This window comes from Lepidothrix coronata, unplaced genomic scaffold (genome assembly GCF_001604755.1).
Source record: "Lepidothrix coronata isolate B3197 unplaced genomic scaffold, Lepidothrix_coronata-1.0 Scaffold0, whole genome shotgun sequence".
NCBI lineage: Eukaryota > Metazoa > Chordata > Aves > Passeriformes > Pipridae > Lepidothrix > Lepidothrix coronata.
Window position 1 is genome coordinate 1029228 of NW_016690180.1, and position 17692 is coordinate 1046919.

The following is a 17692-nucleotide window of genomic DNA, read 5'->3' on the forward strand; positions in this document are numbered from 1 at the left end:
TGTTCTAAGTGGATTCTTTGCACTCATCGGTGTTTCTAGGATATACTTACATTTCATTTAGAGAATATACTTACATTTCCATTTAATATGCTGTTTCGCTCCTTCACTTAAAAACCTTGCACAACAAACCAGAAATCTCAGAAAATGAAGGGACATAACAACTTGCTGTGTTCCCCTACACTTTATAAAAGCTCTCTGGGCCATTAAATAAGAGTGCAAGGGAGAAAATTCATCGATTTGAAACATACTGGTTTGGACTGGACATGAAGGTGACAGGTGCGGGGGGGGTGTGATCTCCACTGAATGCATGAGTGCACAGCTGAGATGCACCCGAGCTCCAGGAAATGAGAAGCCCACTGCTGCTAAGAGCAACAGGTGTCAAGTCCCTCTTTTCCTCTCCTCTCCATCCTCATGAGCCAAAAGAGGACCTGGTGCATACAGCCAAGAGAAAGGGCTCTAACAAGGAGATTTTTTCACATTCTTCAAAAAAAGCTGATGGGAAAGGCCCAAGTGGACAATGTAACATGCAGGTGCCATTTTTCCACTCTCTGTCACCACCTGAAAAAAGGTTTTGAGGAGGTTTAGGGTTCAGGAGATTTGCCAGAGTTGTGCCACAAGAACTGCTGTTTGCCAAGGTCAGCTATGAGTATTTACAACATTTACAAGATAAACAAAGGAGCATGTATTGTAAGAAGGTGCTGTCATAAGCACCTTGTCTTGTCACCTGCCAGTGGCACATACTACTACCATGCTATCTGTAGTCTTTGCTGGTTCCCCTTCATCCATCTGCTTCCTTTGTAATCCATCTCCATGAAATTGTGCATTTTGAATTACAAGGGGGAAAACAGCCAAAGCCAGGCGGGGTTTGGCTAGGGCTTTATGCTAGCAGTGTCCTAATGCCTTGCACAGGCAAAGTCAGTTTTGCATGTTGGTCAGAATTAGACTTTCACAGCCTTTTCAGTATAGCTGGAGAAGTTTGCAAGCACTATTTCCCCCTCACAGAGAGCTTTGTTTTTGTTTCTGTCCTTACAGTGCTCTTGTATTAGGCTGATCAAAAAGTATGATTGTCCAAAGTCACCTCACTTTTCATCACACTTTGCGCTTTAAAACTTTTTAGGAAGGCTGGCTTGAATTCTCTTTATGCCTACTCTGCTGGCAGGTAAACTGAAGATCTTCAGCAAATGACATCTTTTTGGTGAAACGTGGCCTATAACATTTGGAAAATGTCTAGGGCTGTTGCTTGGCAGAAGTACTCTCTTGGTTTTAGATCATGCCTTTCTGCTGATAACACTGAGTAAATTTCCATCCCTCTGTATCTACTCTATAAGATAACATTTTTGAAAGATCTCTCCAGATTTTTCTTCCATCAGCCTCTCAACTGTTTCTTTAGTTGTTTTCCTCACAACTTATTTTCTATAATGTCCTTCTTCCAATGAATCCCTTTGTCTTCTGGTCCTTTTTGACATTTATTCTCCTTCAGGTTGGGTTTTTTTTTTTTTACATGTTACTTGACATGAGATGCTCTCTGCCTCTTTTCTCATTCTCCCCTCTCAAAATGTCATCCTAATTCTATAGTATCTTTTCCCACTTTTCTAATACTTACCCTTTTTCACTGTGCCTGCTCATCAGAAGGACCTCAGAGAAAAAAAGGTGCTCAGCTGCTTCAGATAGGTGCTCCTGTCAGCACTTCCCTTCAGGCCATGCTGTTGCAGGCTTTCAATTTTAAAAAAAGTTGGGGAATGTAAATATGCCCCCATTTTTTTGTCCTTTCTGTTTTCTTCCTACTTTTTGACTGCTGTTTCTGCTTTTTTGACTATGTTCTTTTCTGGCCATCATGTCTGTGCTTTGAGGGCTCAAAGAGGAGACCCATAACCCTAAACAGCACTGGAACAACAGGTCACATTTGTCTTCCTCAGGGCACCAAGCAAGGCCCCAGATAAATGCTTAGGAAAGCGATTCCTCCAGCTGTGCTTCACAGAACAGCTGTGAGGAAAATGGCCTCTACTTAACCAGCCTTTCCTAAACTGCAGGGAGGTAGCCCACAGCTCTGACACTTCAGTTGACTATAGCTGATATTTGAAGGGAGAAGGGTTTTGTAGCAGTACAAGATGCTGGGACTTCGATAGCTGCCCGTGGTTTTGTGTGGAGATGGCTAAGCTTGCATTTATAAGCAAATTCCTTCTGTGCCTGTCGGTCCTCATGTTTAGCGAAGTATTTTTAGCACAGCTGTCACAGAAGTGATGAATAGGGACTGGGAATGGGAAATCCCAAGTACTTTTTTTTAGCATCCTTTGTTTTTAATCTTTCATCCTAATAAGCACATAAAACCTAACCCTGTTCTGCCAGCTATGTGAAAATAAGCAAACAGTAAATGAATCTACCAGCATGTTTGTGCGTACACTGAGATAGTTATGTACTCTGCCTGATTGCTTGCTTGCTTAAGGAAACTTGAACCCTTTTGTTCTGAGTTCTCTCCATTTTTCTCCTCTTGTCCCTCTGCTTGACGCTGGTAAAATTAACTAGTAAGTGCTAAAGAGGGTCAATGCTGCAGGAAGCTGCAAAAGTAGCAGCTTCCAATGTGTTCAGTAGTGCGCTGGTACCGAGAGGACAAGCAGGAGCCAGGTCTCTCCCATGGATGTAGGCTTTCCTCATGCAGCAGTTAAAAGGTACACCAGCACTGGCACTTCAGCTCCAAGCAGGACTGTGCTCCAGCAAGGGCTGTCCTGATTGCCCGTACTCACTGTGCTGCAGTTCCAATTGCAGTCAGTCAGTCTCGGCACAGAGGGGCTGCACGACTTGCTGATAAAACTTCTATGCCAGAGGATGCACATCAGGAGCACAGCCACAGCACTGCAGCCCTTTTGGGTCTTACTACCTCGGTTTTTGGAAAATGAGGACCTAGGTAATTAACTTTACAGGGCAGCTTGTTGCATCAGAGGAGTTTGAATGCAAACCCCATCCCATGACCCACGTACATGGAAGCTGCCCTCACTATGTCTCCACCATGCACATCACTACGCATATACCACTGGGCACTGACTGCCAGGAGCAGCCATCAAGCTTGCAAACTTGATGACTCAGGAGTGCAGACCTCCAGGCTAGGTGAGTCTTAGGATTGTGGGCGGTGACTGGGACAAGGACAGCAGAGAGGGGCACTTGTCTTTCTGGCTATGGCAGGTGAATGCTGCCCCTGCCTGCACAGTGAGACCCCTCTTCCCTCAGCACTGCTGTTCCTTGCAGCCCAGTAGCCAGTAGCCTTGAACCAAATCCCCAGTCTCGGCTTCCTGTTGAGCTGTGGGGCTCCAGCCCCTTGCTGCTGTTCACCCCAGCATGGGGAGGCCATGGTGGGGGAGAGGCTCTTCTCTGTCCAGTTTAGTGCGTGCCTCTGGCTGAGGCCCAAAATGAACATGTCAGAGAAGTCCTATTTAGCATCCAGCTGCAGCAATTTAACATGATTCTGTGGGACACAAGCTGATGATGACTTTCAGATACTTGTAACTGGTCCAGCTGTAACCGTCATCTAAGGCATGACCCTGGCAGAGCTTCTCAGTAAAAGAGCAACCACCTTTTTTTTCTCCTTTTTTTTTTAACCTAGACAATGCAGTATATTTTTTTCTTTTCTTCTGAAGGAGTGCTGAGACTTCCCAGGGAACTTTGGGTTGAGGCAGAGGTCAAATGAAATCTGTGGCAGAAGCATCACAGGAGGCACCATGAAGAGGAGAGGCGCAGAAGCCACTTTGTCCATCATGGTGCAAACACACAAGGCCACCCTGGTGACCAGCCCCAAGGAACAGAGGTGCTAGACTCCAATTGGAGCCCTTGTCCTTGCCCCATAGAGGAGAAGGACACATCCTCCAAAGTAGAACAGGAAACCCAAAAAGCTCCTCAGCTCTGTTGTTGTTCTGCTGTCCCTTGGCTCCTGCATCTGCCAGGCTGACAGCTCTATGGGAGCCCTCCCTGGCAGCATGTGCTGTACTAGTTTCCCATCTTCTCCTCCCCACTTATTTCTGAAGAAAGTAATTTTATCTTCTAACCATAGTGTTTTATTTGTAAGTACTCACCAGTGGACCCTAGAGATTTATTATTAATTCATGATGAAGAAACTCAAGAGTCCCCAGACCTAAGACAGACAATATATTTATTGTTCCTCCTTAAAGATAGACGCTTTGCCTTTGTGGTTTTATTATTATCTATAATCCAGTATGGAGAGACAGTATCTCTCATGCTTTGCTGTTAGACAGCAGATAACAGTTTCACCAAATCACAGTTCATATAAGAAATAAAAAAGTGAGAAATCCACTTATTTTTTGCAGACAGAAATAAGAAAATAAAATCACAGAAGACTAAAGCCTTACAGAATGACAAACAGCTTTGAAAAACTTTCATTGAATTTAAAACATTCTCCTGGACATGAGCGAACTTTCCTTGATCCAGAAACTTGTAAAAGAGTATTGCCTTAAAATATTTAGACCACTGCAGATTTTTGAACTGTTTGTCTTTATGAAAATTAGTTTCTTGGGATGTTGCTGAGGACAAAGTTGCCTTTTTTGGCATTGTTAGTGTGGGTTAGTAGTGGGTCATCAGGTCCAGTCAGTTGAAACCACCAGCTTCAGTCTCAAGGCAGAGCAAAGCAACTGAGTTAGTCCCACATCAGGCTAAAAACAAAGACTATTGGCATTTATTTTTTTGGTTAAAAAAAAGAAGACTCTAATCTCTGGACTATACAAACATGTAGTGTGTGAATTCTGTGTCTCATGACTGCTGCCTTGTGCCATGGATAATGCAGTCAGTGGTGCAACCCTTGCATGGGTCTCCATGAACATACTGGTCAGCAGGCAACCAGCTTCAGCCCAGATTTCCTCCAAACTGCTATCTCTGCAATTCGAGGGGAAGAGAAGAGGGTGGATACCTTTCATCAGAATGAGAAAAAGGGAATTGGAGTATAAGGGCTTAAAAACTCAAGAGATTTCACCAAAACAAAGAGGAAAACGCAAAGGCAGAGGAATGTGAGGCTGCACTTCAGTAGCTGGGGAGTCATAGTTGGGACCAGCAGCTGGAGAAGAAAGATGTCAAAATCTTTACATTATATGGAGGCTGAAGGATCCTGGGCTCCCAAAAGTCAGCTGAGGCAGGGAACTACATGTGCCTGCCTTCATGGTTTATACAAACCTAAAATAAATAGCAACTGATACTGGAATGTTCTGACATATGTCTGTAGTTGTGCTGTAAGGATGTGGTGTCCCTGAGCAATGTCCAGCCAGGAGGCAGGAGACAGGAGGCAGTGCAGCCACTGAGGCCAGCAGGGGCTGGGTTACCTGAAGGTGCCCCATTCACAGGCAGAGTGGGGTCATGGAAAAAGGGGTAGAGAGAGATCCCAGCAGGGCCACCTGGCAGTGCTGCCATGGGGATCCTCCTCTCTGCTGCCCAAGTGCAATGGCCCTCCTTACTCCTGGTTAGCTCCTGGTCTGAAGAACAACTTACCATGCTTCACCCACTAGGTAGGAACTAGTCACATCTTGCAAAACTGGTGAGATGCTCAGCACTCCTGGAGATATTTCCCTCTACTCAGGCAGCCCCCTAAAACACAAGTTGTAATTGCTTGTCTCAACATATCAGCCTTCCCCCTTCCTGTGTATGCAGGAGGTTTCTGCTCCTGAAGGTTTGGTCATCCTCAAGGCACCCATATTTGTCTTGGAATAAAAACTTCTCCTTTTTTTCCCCTCCATTCCTATCATACATGCAATAGTTTGCAATTTCTTCCCTTGTGAAGGCTGCAGAGCACTTCCAAGTATATTTTGCATCCTAAAAAACATCATCTCTCTCCATCAGGAGAAGGTCTGTGATGTATTGCAGATATTTGCACGTGGCAGCAGTCTCCATAGAACAGATTACAGAAGGAAGATGGATGGGCAACCAACAATTGCCTCTCCTCTTGCCACTTCTCAGAGGCAGGGAAGTTTTAGTACTGGCTCTGTTTGCCACACTAGTATATGAAACCATTTGAACATCACTCGGAGGCATCTCCATTTCTAGCTGTGATTGTCATGGAGAACTGGAAGGGGGGCACAGAACAGTTTCAGATTATTATGTAAGATTCATCTTATATCTTGTCTTTTTTTACCTGCTGCCAGTTCCAAATTAGCCTGTTCCTGTGCATTCAAACAGAAGAAAAGCACTGGCAGAGATTGTCTTGGCCCTATGGCTGCTGTTTGTGTGCTCAGTATAGCCTCCGGCGGTGTTAGTGGCTCTCTCTGGTTTCCTCCTTTCTTCTACCCTTGCAGGATTTTTGGCAAGGACTGTGTTTTGAGGCTGGGTTTGTTACCAGCCGGCTGAGGCCCTCCTCCCTGGCCGAGACCCTGGATGCTGAGCTCATTATAAAATAATTTATTCAGTCTTAGGATGCGTTTTTTATATGAAAGCTCTTAGGCCAAAGAGAGTCTTGTGCTGCAATGACTACCTGTACTCAGGTACAGAAGTACTGTGACTGGGTATTTCCCACAGTGAAGCTGCCTGTCTGCCTTATTATTTGAAATTCTGTCTAGGATGGCACTGTTAGGTCTGTCACGACCCATGCTGGTGACAAGCAGCAAGGCTAGTGGTGGGGGATGAACACAGAAAAAAAGCTCCTTTTACACAGAAAATTTCCTGTGCTTCATCAACACTGTGCTGAAAATAGGGCCAATGAAAATAAGATATTTTTTAAAGAAAAGTGGCTTAAATACTCAGCTTCGCAGAGACAGGCAAGCAGCTGAGCAGCTCTTCACTAGAGATATTTTTTTTAGAGGTTGAAACTGGTAAAGACCTTGTCCACTCTGCCATGTTATCATGAGCCTCAAATGAAATGCTGTTTTGCTCAGCTTCCTGGAAGGGTGCCAAAGCTTAACATTAGTGGAAACAATCCTTTTCTTGGGGACAAGGGGGAAAAAAAACCAAAAAAGTCATCTAGATCAGTCTGTGCTGACGGATATTTCTGAGAAGTAGTCCATACAATTCACAACGAGAAAGAGATTTGTATCAGCAAATTACTTTGGAAGAACAGACTTTGAAGAGGCAAATGGGACCAGTCCTCCAGCCTGCACTTTGGTAGAAGGTAGTTTCTACAAAGTGCTGTCCTGGTGATACCTCACACCCACTGGATGTGTGGAGAGAGGCAGGGTAGGAGTAAGTGTGGGAGTAACAGCACTGAGAAATGTCATGACAATCATGGTGGTATCCTTTTCCAAATGGGTTGAGGAGCTCTGGCTTGTACTGATTCATTGTTTGCATGGCACTATTTTTAAATCTGCTCACAGTTCCTAAATGGAAACCGTAATGGCAAATTACAAATCCCTCGTAATTGGTCATGTGTCTGAATTATTTTATGTATTTTCAGTGGGAAAAATAACCATTTTCTTGACTTATTTAGAGCTGTGAACACTGGAGATGGTGGACTGATCAGGAACAATGAAGCACTGTATGTGACACCTGGCTGGATATTGCCTGCTGGATTGGAGCAGACCTAGCTCTCATTGGAGCTGATTTGGGAAAATCCACCCTTGATCTCAGCTCCTTGTGTTTTCTGTCACAGGGCATTGCAGACATTTTCAGAGGTGCCCAGGCCATCTGCTCCAGACATCCACGACTGCAGCTATCCCCTTGGCACCATGGGAAGCCATGTGATACACAGAACAGCAGCTCCTGCAGCTCTTGGGGTCCTTCAATGAGTGTTTCATTTGGAGCCTGTCTGCAGAAGGCATGGGGCAGCTCTTGAGGGCAGTGGAAACACATGGCTGTCACTGCTTAGCCCATCCCACATGACAAGGCACTTCACCCTCCATGGAGCAACCCCCTTCAAAGAGCAGGTCATGTTTCAATCGCCTAAACTCTTACACCATTAATTCTTCCATGCTCCTACTCTGTATCCATTTCCTAAGCTGCTCTAGCTGTCACATCTGCACACTTGCCAGCTGGTTTCCCACTTTTAATTGCCCTCAGAGGGCTTCTTCAAGAGCCACATCTGCTTCTGTGTGCGTCTAAATTTGTCACTGTCCAAACTGGAGCAGCAAGCATTTAAAATTCAGCCTCTATGAGTGTGTTGTATTTCTTCAAATGCGTGATTAATTGCTAGGCCTTTTCAGGCTGCATTCAGCTATTTCTGCATAAAACATAGTCTGTCTTTTGCTGGAAAGCTCCCCACATCATGGATATTAAATATCGTCTTGTCAGTGGGACTTGGGTTTGTTCATCCCATTTGCTCTTGCAGAAAAAGGTAAGAAACAAAAAGAAAGTTCTGGGCTCTCTCAAGTTTATTCTGTTTAGAGGAGGGAAAATAGTTATTTTTCTTTCCTAAAACTGTTCATGTAAGGAAACATTTGAGATTAGGGCTGGAGAGGATGTTCCAGGTTATCCCACCCAGTCCCTGCAGTAGTGTAAACAAGCAGGTTGTATAATCCAGCTCTTAAACTGCTTGAACTCCACCTTAAAAAATATTAAGTGTTTGGTTTTGGGGTTTTTTTTTGTCCTCTTTCATGGCTGCTATGGGAATGCTGCTTTAAAATCTTAGTTTTAAGCCCAAAATTATTTCTGTGTTATATCTGTACTAGGAGAAGCCGTCCACGGCTGGGCAAGGGGTGCTTTCCCTCTCTTTTACAGCATCTTCTCAGTCGAGGCATCCGTGAGGGGTGGGATGTGTTCAATGGGGTTATGCCTCTCCTACCCCACATGGGTTACCCTTCTGCCACCCGCTGGGTCCGTGTGGATAATTAATGAGCTGAAAACCACCTTGCTGCCTACTCTGGCAAACACAGAAAAAATCTTGCACCCCAAAACTCCACCAATATGGAGGACATGGAAAGAATATTAAGGGAGTGAGATTTATAGGTGGATGGATGGATGGATGGATGGATGGGTGGATGGTTGGTTACATAGTCAGGCAAATACACATTTTCAAAAAATTCATTCTGAGTTTGTCAGAGCCTCCTTCTGCCCAGGAATGATGTAGAGGCTGGGAGGCACCTCTCAGAAATCAGAAGCAGATCCTCTTGAGTCACTTGGTATGGTTCTGGGCTGCAGGGGTAAAACTAATCTGAATAGGGGACCACGTAACAGTGAAGGCAAATGTACTGGTTGTTCTAGTAATGTAGGATGAGCAGCATGTGGGACCACTGAAAACAGGCTAAAACTGCCTGTTATGGACGCGTGGCTCAGTTATATACATTTACATGGCCAGGAGCCCTTGCAGGGAGGGAGCCCGATGTGAGCAGCAGGTCGGCTTGGTGTTCAACAGGGATTGTGGATGATCCCCTGTGAGCCCTACCTGCACTTTGCAGCCTTTGCAATGGCTGGTGCCACCTCAGCCTCCCTTTTTCTGTCTGGCAAGGAAGCAATTCCAGTGTCTCCAGCCAATTTTGAGGCTTAATTAATATTCACCAAACAATATATCTAAGTGCTGAGTAATGTTTTAGCATATTATTAATTTCTTGAGAATAACAGAAAGCTGCTCAAGAGCTGTCAGTGCCCACTCCTGCAACCACAGAAAATTGGTCATGTAGGAGATGCCCACATGGTTCCAGCAAAGGATGCTGACATTTTGGGGCTGGCTGCCTGCAACTTCTTGGTGAGGGACACAGGAACATCTCCTGTGCATGCACTGGTGCCCCTTGCTCCTGAAGACTGCTGCAATCGTGATATTAAAATGCCTCATTTGCTGTGATTAAGGGAGGAACAAAATGAGCTCTCAAAAGCTCAGCTAAGTCCTGATCTGTGCTGGTGTGGGAGGTGGGCACTGCATCTTCCCCATTTCAGCCCACTCTCCTCATCCCTCCTCACCATTTCTTTGCTGCCTGTGACTGCTTTATTCAGTTCCCCTGTGCTGACAAAGACTCAGAGTCCTCACTGAGGCACTGCTGGGACACCTGACCTGAGGATGCTGCATTCAACCTTGCGCCAAGCTGCAAGTGATTACGAGTAACAAAGCAAGAGCTCCGTCACTTACCCTTGCTGCCCTCTACTCCCTGCTTTTATGTACATATTTTGTTTCCCGCTGGTGAGATCAGGCTTTAACGACAACATAGGCAGCTCGAGGTGCAGCCCAAGTCCTGACAGTGGGGAGTAGATCCAGGTAGTTCCTCTCACGGGTCATTAAGGGCCACGTATACACATGGGTCTTGCCGAGCCCTCTCATCCTCCTGTGGAAAGGAGGGCAGGAGGAGGCGGGAGGTTTGCTCAGGTTGCTACACGGAGGCAGTGGGTTTGGGGCACTGCACGAGGAGGAATCGGCCATAGAGCAAAGGGCAACAGAGAGAGTCAAAGGGGAGAAAGAGGAGAAACTGCGATGAGACAAACAGAAAGAAGGAAAACTCCCGATCCTTCCTGTCCTTGTTAAAATAGAGATTACTTTTATCCCACACCCGCGGTTTGCCGGGCAGGCGGCAGGGGGCGCGGCCGGGCCGGGCCCGCCGGGAGGGGCCCGGGGCTGCTCCGTCCGGGCCGGGCAGAGCCCGCCGCCCTTGGGGGCTGCACCCTCCCAGCCTTCGCCCTGCAGGGGGCAAGGGAGGCCGTAAAAGCAGCGTGTGAGGAGATCTGTGTCTAGTTCTGGGATCCTCAGCACAAGAGAGAGACATGGAGCTTCTGGAGCAGGTCCAGTGGAGGGCAACAAAGTTGGTCAAGGGACTGGAGCAACTCTCTTACACGGAAAGGCTGAGGGAGCTGGGCCTGTTCAGCCTCGAGAAGAGATGACTAAGAGGGGACCTCATCAATGTCTATAAGTATCTGAAGGGAAGATATCAAGAGGATGGATCCAGGCTCTTCTTGGTGGTGCCAAGCAATAGGAAAAGAGGCAATGGGCAGAAACTGATGCACAGGAAGCTCCACCTGAACATGAGGAGGAACTTCTTTACTGTGCAGGGAACTGAGCACTGGAACAGGTTGCCCAGAGAGGTTATGGAGTCTCCCTCACTGGAGATGTTCAAGAATGATCTGGACACAATCCTGTGCCACATGCTCTGGGATGACCCTGCTTGAGCAGGGAGGTTGGACTACATGACCCACTGTGGTCCCTTCCAACCTGACCCATTCTGTGGATCCGTGATCTCCACTCCCAGGGCCTGTCAGGCCTTTCCGCCCACCCGCCGCCACCTGTCCCCAGCCTCCCCCAGCCTGCCAAGCTGATGGAGCACATGCGGGTGTTCCAGGGCTGCTGCTGGTGGGTGTCTTCCACCCTAGAGTGTATCTTCAGACCCCACAGGTAGCAAGTTCTGGCCAGCCAGGGCAGTAGCAGTGGCCTTGGTGCAGTGGTGCGGCTGCAGCAAAGCATTCCCTGCATCCTGGGCAGCCTTCAGGCAGATGCCTGGCTGGGATAGGGAGAGACCAGGACAGGCCTGCTGGCAGCTCATGGTGGTTTCCAGATGAAATTGGCCTGGCAGACTGGAACTGGTGTCATTGATACAGATCTGCCAGATTCGGGATACCATCATACTGGTTTGCAAGTCCATGGCAACTTCCATGTATTTGAAATGTTATCAGAATAATCCATAGAGCTGTAAACATCTGTATAAAGTTTAAGAATTACACTGCCCCGTCAACTGTAACTCTGAAATGTTCTTATTTTTGGGCACTCTCCAATAACCTTCCCTTAAATGTGTTTCAATACCTGAAGAAAAAATGTTTTTCCATGTAGGTGAAAGTTGTCTTTCAGAACAGCCCTTAAAGCCTCCTTATGCTAAAATGGAGGGTTTAAAATTTTTCCCTTCATTAGGCTATGTTTTCTTTTAAAATTCTCATTGGATTTGCTGTTGCCTGGCCTCTCTCCACAGCCCCACAGGGAAAATGAGGCGGGGAAATGTTACAAAAGGGGCTTTTCCAATGTCCTTCAATTCCCAGTGCCCAGAGCTCATTTGGTCTGCATCTCCCCCTGAGGTGTGGGGTTTAACATCTGACAGATGTTTTGACTTAGCTGTTAGGAGACAAGTAAAGTGACCAACACCACAAAATCTTTTCATTCACCCCTTAGTTGTGAAGTCCCCATAATTATGGAGGGCTCAGGCCCGTGTCTGGGGCAACAGGAAAGTCTCCATGAGGCTGCAGTCTGTGCAGACAATGTGGGCTACATCCTGAGGGATGCTGGAGGGCCCACCTGCTGAGCCTTGGCCAGCTATGCCATTTACATGTCCACCAAGCTCACTGATAAAACGGCTTAGATTATTTAGGTGTGAAATTGCCATTTTTGGCACTGTTACAGGGAGCTGACTGAGGCTGATTCCCATGCTGTGTCTGTGCAAGCAATCCCTCAGCATCCTCCTGCTCACAGGACCCATGCTCCTGGAACACAAGGGGAGCATCTCTGGCAGACTTTGGCAGTGCTGCTGGTTTGAAGGGAGCCCTGCTGAGAATTAAAGGACTCTTGGCATACCTGAACTGATTCTCCTCAGCATCTACTCCCTGCCCCTGTGGTCAGTTAGCATAAGGAAAACAAGCTAAATTCCACTGAGTAGGTTTGGAGACTTACTTCTATTAAATTAGTCTCTTCACTGAACACTGTTGGTTTGTGAAGCTTAAAGGGTGGGTAGGCTCCCTTGTCCTCGAGACCCGTAGTGTTGGTTTTCAAGGTCTAGTTGCCATTTGCACCACCCCCCACTGGGAAGTGGGGGCTCTGGAAAGCCTGAACCAGTGACAATGCACTTGATTTCTGTGCAAGCAGCTGATGTGATGGTAACAAAGCGGGCTTGGAGAAGTGGGCCTGGAGAGAACATCCAGGGCTCACCCCTCTTCTTAGCAGAGCAAAATGTTTGTCATGTCCATTGGCTAGTGTGAATTACATGTCCCTGGATGGATGTTCAAAAGATTAAATACTGAAGTAGATCTGGAAAAAAGGACTGCGTATACAAGCTACAGTATCTTATGTGATGTATTTAATGTCCTTAATTTACATGCTGACAACTTTGCCATTTCTAAACAATGTTTACATTCATCTTTCTGATAATTAATCAGCACAAGCTTCAAACACTGTTTATCACACTTTGATGCAGCAAAGACAAGAAAGGCAAGGTGTTATGGGGCAGGTTTGGGTTTTTTTTTTGTGTGTTTGTTTTTTTTTTCAAAAATCCTACAGTATTTACAAAAAGATGCATTTTTTCCCAACACCATTCTTAGGATTATTCACTCATTCACAATCAGTCACTGTATAAAAACATCATTCAGAAATAGGTTTTAAAATACACCCACTTCCATTGCATAGTATACAGAAAAATAGGTGAGAGATAAGACACTTGATTTTTGAATGAGAATGTGAACTGATTCAGAGGTACAACATTTCTGAGGAAGAAAGATGCACTTTTCAAAAAATAATGAGCTGTAGTTCTCCTGAAACTAATGAGCTTCTTGGAGGTCTACTATCAATTTCCCTTTTGCAGACCAAGTATCTTTTACCATACACACAATGCTTGCATTAAGGTCAAACAAATCATATTGCAATTAGAAAATTTACTCTTCAGTACTTGCATGTGGACACTGACAAAAATGAGTTACACGAAGTGCTCACAAGGATCAATGTTGGTTTCATGTGTCATGGCCCACCTGTGGAACAACTCAATGGACTCAATTTGTTATTTCCAGTTTCTGCTTGTATAACTGAGAAGCTGAATATACCCTTATACCATTAGAAACTTTTCTTCTGTAAGAAGACCTTGGGTTCTGTTCACTGGTAAGAATTATAATGGCAGGCTATGGAGAGATTAGCAGGCACTGATGGCATCTAGCCTGTTGATTTTCAAACAAAACTTGGTAATTTGGTTATCTTGCATGCTGATATGCTGATTTTTAATTTTTTTTCTTGCTTTAAAAATGTGCTCCAGTGATTTCATTGAGCATGGTCCATTAAAGAGCAACAGGGAACTCTGAACAATAGGTGCTTGTTTTACAGCTACTGCAAATGTTTTGAAAGCACTAAACTGTCTTTTATACTCAACAGTCTAATAACAAAGACTGATTTTCTCCCTTTTTTTTTCCCAATTGATTTGATGGTTCACTTGAGCTTTAAAAACACATTACATAAATCTTTACAGCTATTACAGAAGTCTTTGTGAAGTTTAATTTGGTGTTTGGTTTTTTTCCACGGTGTAATCATTCACTCTTAAATGTGCTGTATCACACATACCTAGATCATGCCTGACTCTGGATCCATAAGAGTAGTAAGTCCTAGAGGTTTGTTTCACATGGGGAGGGACCTAAATCCTTCCAAAGGCAGTTTGTTGCTGAAAGTTCCCAGTCCAGAGGTATATCAGATAAAGCAGTGGGCACTCCCAAAGGCACCTCTGGCAACAGCTCTATCCTCTCCTGCTATTTAATCTAACTTTACCGTTACAACTTTGTTTGTGCTTGATAGCCTGTGGTGGAAATAATCGCTAGGATTAACTGGGAGGGTGGAACACCTATCAATGTAGACCTCTTTCCCTGCTGCAGAATAAAGAGGAATGTGCTGGTCACCTGGCAGAGGTGTAGAAAGCAAGAGCTGGTAGAAAAGCAGCAAGTTTCAGAAAACCTTCAGAAATGCAATTGAGTACAAAACACCAAAACCTGAGCAGATCGTATTATCTTCACCAGGAAAAGCAAAGAGACTTAAATTCAAGGCTTCTTCATCGTACTTTCTCCCAACCCTTGTGTGTCCAGATGCCTCTTCATTTTCCCACTATTTGAGGTGGAGGATTTCTGTTGCTCTCCCCTTTCTCAGCCCTTCCCACTGCTGTGGTCCATGAGGAAAGCCAGGCCTTGGAAGCATATTCAGGAAGGATATTGAGGTCCTGGATCAGGTCCAGAGGAGAGCAACTAGGCTGGTGAAGGGACTCAAGCACAAGTCCTATGAGGAGAGGCTGAGGGAGCTGGGACTGTTCAGCCTGGAGAAGAGGAGGCTCAGGGGAGACCTCATCACTCTCTACAACTCCCTGAAAGGAGGTTGTAGCCAGGTGGGGGTTGGTCTCTTTTCCCAGGCAACTATCAGCAAGACAAGAGGGCATGGTCTCAAGTTGTGCCAGGGGAGGTTTAGGTTAGATATTAGAAAGAATTTCTTTACATAGAGGGTGGTCAGACATTGGAATGGGCTGCCCAGGGAAGTAGTGGATTCTCCGTCCCTGGAGGCTTTAAGATGAGACTGGATGTGGCACTTAGTGCCATGGTCTAGCAACCGCAGTGGTAGTGGATCAAGGGTTGGACTTGATGATCTCAGAGGTCCCTTCCAACCTGGCTGATTCTATGATTCTATGCACAGCCAGGACTCACACTGGGGAGAAAGAAGAAGGAAAGGCTGAGAGAAATAGGATGCTCTCACTGCTCTCCTGCTGGCCCACCTCTCTTAGCATTATGGTAACTCACCAAAGCTCTTGGCACTTTGAATGGGTCAGTATAGACAGGGCTTGGCTGGCACTGTAAGAAGATGGGGCCCTGCTGGTGATGGAGCTGGAGATGAAGGAGTGAAGAAGGAAGAACGCAGTTAAATGCAGAGATGTCAGTCTCTACTCCTGAGCTTCTCAGTACCAGGAGCCAGGGTGAGCCCCTCAGAGAAAGATGCTGTGTAAGATGTGTTTGATGCTCAGAGATCCCCACTTGCACCCACCAGAAAATAATGTGGATAGCCAGCCAGGATTCTGCTCTCATTGCCAGAGCTGTAAATCTAGAGAAACAACACCAACTTCCCTGGCTGTGTTTGGAGCATGTTGTTTGGAACATGTTCACGTTACAACGGCTGTAAATGCAGGATGGGTCAGATTCACGCCTGGTGGAGCACAATGGAGGAGTGGGGGACAGCACTCTATTAATGAAGCTATTATTCAAATGAAGAACTTTAAAAAAAAATCAGAGAAGAATGGAGTTGCTGGTGACACTGACTGACATTGTTCAGGGATCACAGTAAGGAGATCTGCTTGGCGAACAGGGAGAGCACAACTAGTGCCAGGGCACAGCTGCTGCATGGGGGGAGTGGTGCCAAGGGAGCTGTGTTTCGGAGCATGCACTCCACCCTGGACCAGGAGCCATTGTTGGGCAGTGGCTGTATTCCTGCCAGGCTGCACATGATGTTGTAAACATCCACGGATCTGATGGGTGGTGCTCGGTAGTTGGATCGGAAATCTGCAGGCAAAAGAGAGGAGTTGACATCATACAGCTTATGGCTCAGTGCTTGAAATATGGGGTGCTGCAGGGCAAGGGCTCCTATGCCTTTCCTGGGACTTTCCCAGCCGGCTGGGATGTGGCACACTATACAATTTATAGCTATACGATAACATAGATCAGCAAAAACATTTTAAAAATTTTTGTGCATTATTTTTTACTTCTAGTCCAATTTTATTCTGAAAACCAAAAAACCCCCAAACTTTTAAGGAGCTACTTTACTGGGTGCGCTTGGTAGATTTAATAGCCTGACATAATTCTATTGCACATTCTGCTTTGTTTTCACTCCTGCCTGCGGTTGCGCCCTGGTGCTTTGCAGCGTTTAAAGGTCCAGATGAAGTGGAAACCAGGAGGCTTGTGTCTGCTCGTCAGACAGGTGGGTGAGGTATGCTGCAGCCTTCCCAAATAAAGTGCTCTGCGTTGTTGAGTCCAAATCCTCCAACAGAAGAAGAATTTGTGTGTTTCAAATGGAATTAAAAATTTAGGCCAAAATTTAGGAAAAAAGAGCAAAGGGACAGAGTTACTGTGGTGGGACATCAGAGAGAGGCTGACTAAATCCCTTCATATCTCTCTGCCCTGTTTCTCCAGCTAAAAAAGAGAGCTAGAAACCTTCTGTAGTGAGGAAATCCTGCCATCTATTTGTAATTTTTAAGCGTCACAGAGTGCCACATCAGGGTCCTGATGTGCCAGGGGCTGCAGGGCTGCAGGGGTAGGGACCGTGGTGCTGCAGGGGAAGTGGAACACCTGGGATGGTGGCATTGTACCTGGTCCATACGCGAGGAAGAAGCCTCTCATGTCCATGAGCTCATTGTCGTAGCCATGCCAGCCATTCTGCCAGGCCTCCTTCTTGCCTGTCCCGTTTTCCCAGAAGGGCAGCTTGTCCCTGCTCTGGGTGACAACAGCAGACCGTGGTTAGTGCCTGCCTGCCAGGCTGTGCTGGGGTGCTGGGGGTGCTATGCTGTGTCTCAGGACCCATCAGGACCCCCTCCCCGTGCTGTTGGCTGCACAGGAGCTCATCCCCAGGAGGGGTGACCCCCAGCTTAGATGCCTCAGTGAGTAGCCATCTCTGCACTGAGAGGGGAGGACAACTCATCTAAATTTCTGCCACAGGCCCAAAGTACCACAGCCGTATGTGACATGTGCAAGCAAGGTGGTGTCCTTCTCCCCACTCGTGCTAGCAGTGTCACTCTCCCACCCAGCACCATGCTGTGGATTTGCTGATGTGTTGTTCTGTCCCATATGCCACTGACACCTTAGAAAAATAAGCCATTTTTGCTCCACTTGATTAGTCAGCCTAAACAATACAAGTATTACCCCTACTATATATTTTCTAATTATTACTTCTTCTCCCTACTTGTTTTAGTATTGAAGAAATCAAGTTTGTTTCAGGGAACACTGGCTCTGACCTAAGACAGTCCCTCTCTCCCTGACCTAGATCACTCTGTTTTCTTTCCTTGCTCAGTGGATCTGTGCTTTATTAATTTGTCATTATAAATCTTGTTCTTCCTTGCCCATATTGCACGTAAGTAGTACTTTTAAATTCCTTCCTTACTTTCTC

The 17692-nt window shown here is 46.0% G+C and overlaps 1 protein-coding gene across 1 annotated transcript in view; it reads right to left on the reverse strand.

The window, feature by feature from the left end:
• Nucleotides 1–15838: 15838 nt before the first annotated feature.
• Nucleotides 15839–17692, reverse strand: part of ENPP6 (ectonucleotide pyrophosphatase/phosphodiesterase 6) — a 30330-nt gene continuing 28476 nt past the window's right edge. Inside the window, exons 7-8 of the mRNA XM_017804655.1 lie at nucleotides 16899–17022; nucleotides 15839–16095 (exon numbers count right to left, since the gene is read on the reverse strand). Coding sequence (XP_017660144.1) covers nucleotides 15872–16095; nucleotides 16899–17022 — 348 coding nt within the window. The 3' untranslated portion in view covers nucleotides 15839–15871. The remainder of the gene's footprint in view (nucleotides 16096–16898; nucleotides 17023–17692) is intronic.